The sequence below is a fragment of the Notothenia coriiceps genome, unplaced genomic scaffold, assembly GCF_000735185.1.
Source record: "Notothenia coriiceps isolate Sejong01 unplaced genomic scaffold, NC01 NC01_scaffold00022894, whole genome shotgun sequence".
NCBI classification, from domain to species: Eukaryota; Metazoa; Chordata; class Actinopteri; order Perciformes; family Nototheniidae; genus Notothenia; species Notothenia coriiceps.
The window spans coordinates 1-3,930 of record NW_011355595.1 but is presented as its reverse complement, the minus strand read 5'-3'; the positions used below and the strand labels follow the sequence as shown (position 1 = coordinate 3,930).

Genomic DNA, 3,930 nt, shown 5'->3' with positions numbered 1-3,930 from the left:
ACACGGTCGGGCAGGGTGACACAGTGCATGTCGGCAGTGTTAATGTATTCATGTGACTTCTGTCTGTGTGTAAATCCAGATTTGCACTCTGTCAGTCCCCGCTGACACAAACAGACTTTATTCAGAAAATACGTCAAGTTTAGTAACAAGTTACAAAGAAAAACACAAAGGTTTTATTTTAGCGGTTCGTCCACTTCCTGTTTTCAGTGTACTTGCTGGATGTTCCTTGTTCTGTATGTTGAGTAAACTTTGGTGCTAACACTTTAGCATTCAGCATGACGAGTGATAATCATGTCGCAGCACTGGTAACACTGACATTATGACATGTTCATCAGGACCACGGTGACACTTTCTGATTTAATTTCATGTCTGGTTGGAGACGTGAGGCCTCGCTCAATACAGAGTGGGTGACACCAATATCTGACTTCATTAAGACTTGGCTAGGTTTGAGGCTCTTTCGTCTCTGTCCACCACGAATGGCTTCTCCAAAAGCTTTTAAAATCAGTATTAATATAATTACACAATTAAAATCAGAACAATAATTGTCTATTTCTTGGTTTCTCTACGTAATAATGTGTCTTGCTAACACATTGGCAAACCTTATTTTGAATGATCGTACATATTTTAACTTTTTGTCACAGTGGATTACCTATATCCAAAGTTATCAATACATACATTTTACTCAAGTACAAGATCTGAGTACTTCTACTTTTACTCAAGTACAAGATCAGAGTACTTCTACTTTTACTCAAGTACAAGATCAGAGTACTTCTACTTTTACTCAAGTACAAGATCTGAGTACTTCTACTTTTACTCAGTAATTCTACTTTTACTCAAGTACAAGATCTGAGTACTTCTACTTTTACTCAAGTACAAGCTCTGAGTACTTCTACTTTTACTCAAGTACAAGAGCTGAGTACTTCTACTTTTACTCAAGTACAAGATCAGAGTACTTCTACTTTTACTCAAGTACAAGATCAGAGTACTTCTACTTTTACTCAAGTACAAGATCAGAGTACTTCTACTTTTACTTAAGTACAAGATCTGAGTACTTCTACTTTTACTCAAGTACAAGATCTGAGTACTTCTACTTTTACTCAAGTACAAGCTCTGAATACTCCTTCCACCTCTAATAAAGTGTTTCTAACTATCTGCCTGATGTCTCCCTCGCAGCGTTCCTCCGCCGGCTCGTCCCTCCTCTCGGTCCGATGCCCAACGAGGATCTGGACACCACAGATCTGGAGTCTCTAGAGAAATACCGCAGCTACACCCGGTACCTGAGGAAAGCCGAGGAGGCGAGGAACAAACCGGCCTGGTGGAAAACATACCGGAGCTACGTGGAGAAACAGGATCCAGAGCACGGTGAGAAGTGATTCAACATGCAAGGCTTTAATTGTCATGTGTATTGATCCAGTTGTCTTGTGTCTTCTCTCTCGGGGAGAAATCATTATTATATTTTATTTGTATTATCATACCTTTTACCTCCTTGTGTCTCTTAACCTGATGACATGTTATATTTTGCTGCGTCTACCTTTTAAAGTTCTTAACAAATAATCTGAAGGGAATTTCTTGTTGCTTATTTTTAACTTGTGATGTGTCGCCATTTTGTAAAGCACTTTGAGCTTAAATATAATAAATAAATAAAGCTGTATTATTATTATTATACAAATAACGTTTGATTTGATTCTCTCTGACATCCCTGCTGTTCTTCTGTGTTTCAGATGCAGAGAAAGTGGACATCGGGCTGCCGTATCTACGCCCGAGTCGACTGAAGGAAGTGAAGGAGAGGACGCAGATGGTGAAGGAGAACAAGAAGAACGCTGAGCTGGAGAGGGCGTCTCGTCTGAGGACGCGTAAGCTCTCAGATAAAAACATTTTTATTAATAATTAGGTGGAAATGAAAAACGGAGTACAACCACCAGACTCAGAGAGACACAAAGATGTTTCTGTGAAGGACATTTGTATTGTCCTTTCACCTGCTCTCTCTCTCCGTCCCCTCAGTGAAAGTGTCTCTGGATCGAGTTCAGGACGAGTGGGGGAAGAGCTCCGGTCCGTTTCACATCCAGAGACTCGCCGAGCACTACGGCGTCTTCAGAGATCTCTTCCCAAACGCCCTCTTTCTACCTCAGGTTCTGATGCAGATCAACTACAGCCAGGACAACGGAGGACAGGTGCATTATGGGAACCGGCTGACACCAACAGAAGTAGGTAAAAGGATATTATTGCGGCTGTAGTAATCCAATATTAGTGCCGCGAGGGACTAAACAAGAGAACAACATTGTCTGACGTGCAAGAAAAGTCTTTCCACTTGTATGCGCTAGATCTTTTATTTGCAAACGAAACAGGAAGTAGTTTCTAGTCCATATTTAGTATGTCAGTGGTTCCCAAACGTTTTCAGTCGGGCCCCCCCAACCCGGTTCCCATCTATATTGGTAGGATTAATTGTATATTGCTGTAAAAACATAACATTTTCTCTGCTAATAATAAGAAGATACAAAGATCCAACTATCCTTTTATATTTTATTATGGATTACACATGGACTAGTGCTTGTAATAGATACTGTGAATTCATTTGGCCTAATTCAAACCACTAGGCCTTCTTCCCTGAGTAGTAGATGTTTGAATTCAAATGTATTTTGTTTTGAGACTGCCACTCTCAGTTCATTCTCAATGTTCAGCTTTGATCTGTATTTCGTTTTGATGGCAGCATCTCACACAAACAGGATGTTGCAAAAGGCAGCAGTATGCCCACAGCTCTGGCCAATGAGATATTTCCGAGCAGTGTTTGTTTACAATTTCTTCCCGCGCCCCCCCTGCAGTACCGGTCGCGCCCCACAGTTTGGAAACCCCTGCAGTATGTGATTGTGCATGCGGTCAACAAAAATGGTCCTTCCCCTGCTCACTCCCCCTCCATCTATGACCAAGTGCGCAGATATAACCGCAAACGTCACCACACAAATCCAACGACACGCCCACCTCCTATAGTGACTCAAAAGATGTGATGTTACAAATACAGACAATGCTTTACATGTGGCTCCTACAGATACAAGAATAAAGCTGTATTTGTAAAGCACTTCACCAGGTGCCGCTCAAAGTGCTTTAACTTCCTCTCTTTTATTAGTTCTGCTTCTTTTAAAGTGTGTTTTTCTGAATGGAGATTGGTTTGATTGAAGCTAGGCTGAGTTAACATTAAAGCTGCTCCTTTAACACTCAAAATAAAAGAATCTCATAGATAAAGCTGTGTCTTCAGGGTTAGTACCAAGGACAGGCTATGGTTTGTAAACATGCATATAAACATTGTTTTCATCTGGTCTTTGAACGCACCATATCGCTCCATCCCTGCGTTTTATTAGATTACACGGAAAACACTTTCTTCCATTAAAAGAACATCGCCCGCATCAGACCCTCCCTCTCATCGACCGCTGCTGAAACTCTGATCCATGCCTTCATAACATCCTGACTGGATTACTGCAGCAGCATCCTGCATTCACACTAAAAAAACTTCAATATGTCCAAAACTCAGCTGCCCGCTTGCTCACCTCCACCCCACGCTCCGACCACATCACCCCTATCCTCCATGACCTCCACTGGCTCCCCATCAAACACCGCATTGACTTTCAAATATTACTTTTCACTTTCAAAGCCCTCAACAACCTTGCCCCCCCCCTACCTCTGTGACCTCATCCAACGACACACCCCCACCCGTCGCCTCAGGTCTGCTGAAGCTAACCTACTGCAGCCCATCAGGACAAAGCTCCGGACCTGGGTTGACAGGGCCTTCGCAGCAGCCCCCCCCCCTCACTCTGGAACTCCCTCCCCAGCCACGTCAGATCCGCCATCACTCTCACATCATTCAAACAATCCCTCAAAACTCACCTTTTCACTCTTGCCTTCAACTCCTAATCAACTAACCACTTGCCCTTATTCCTC

The 3,930-nt window shown here is 42.6% G+C and overlaps 1 protein-coding gene across 1 annotated transcript; it reads left to right on the top strand.

The window, feature by feature from the left end:
* Positions 1-1,163: 1,163 nt before the first annotated feature.
* mrpl38 (mitochondrial ribosomal protein L38) lies at positions 1,164-2,204 on the top strand (the record flags this gene model as incomplete). The annotated part of the gene is made up of 3 exons (XM_010781237.1): positions 1,164-1,362; positions 1,722-1,853; positions 2,002-2,204. Coding segments are annotated over exons 1-3 (489 nt in total), but the record flags the coding sequence as incomplete, so codon positions are not given.
* Positions 2,205-3,930: the final 1,726 nt, after the last annotated feature.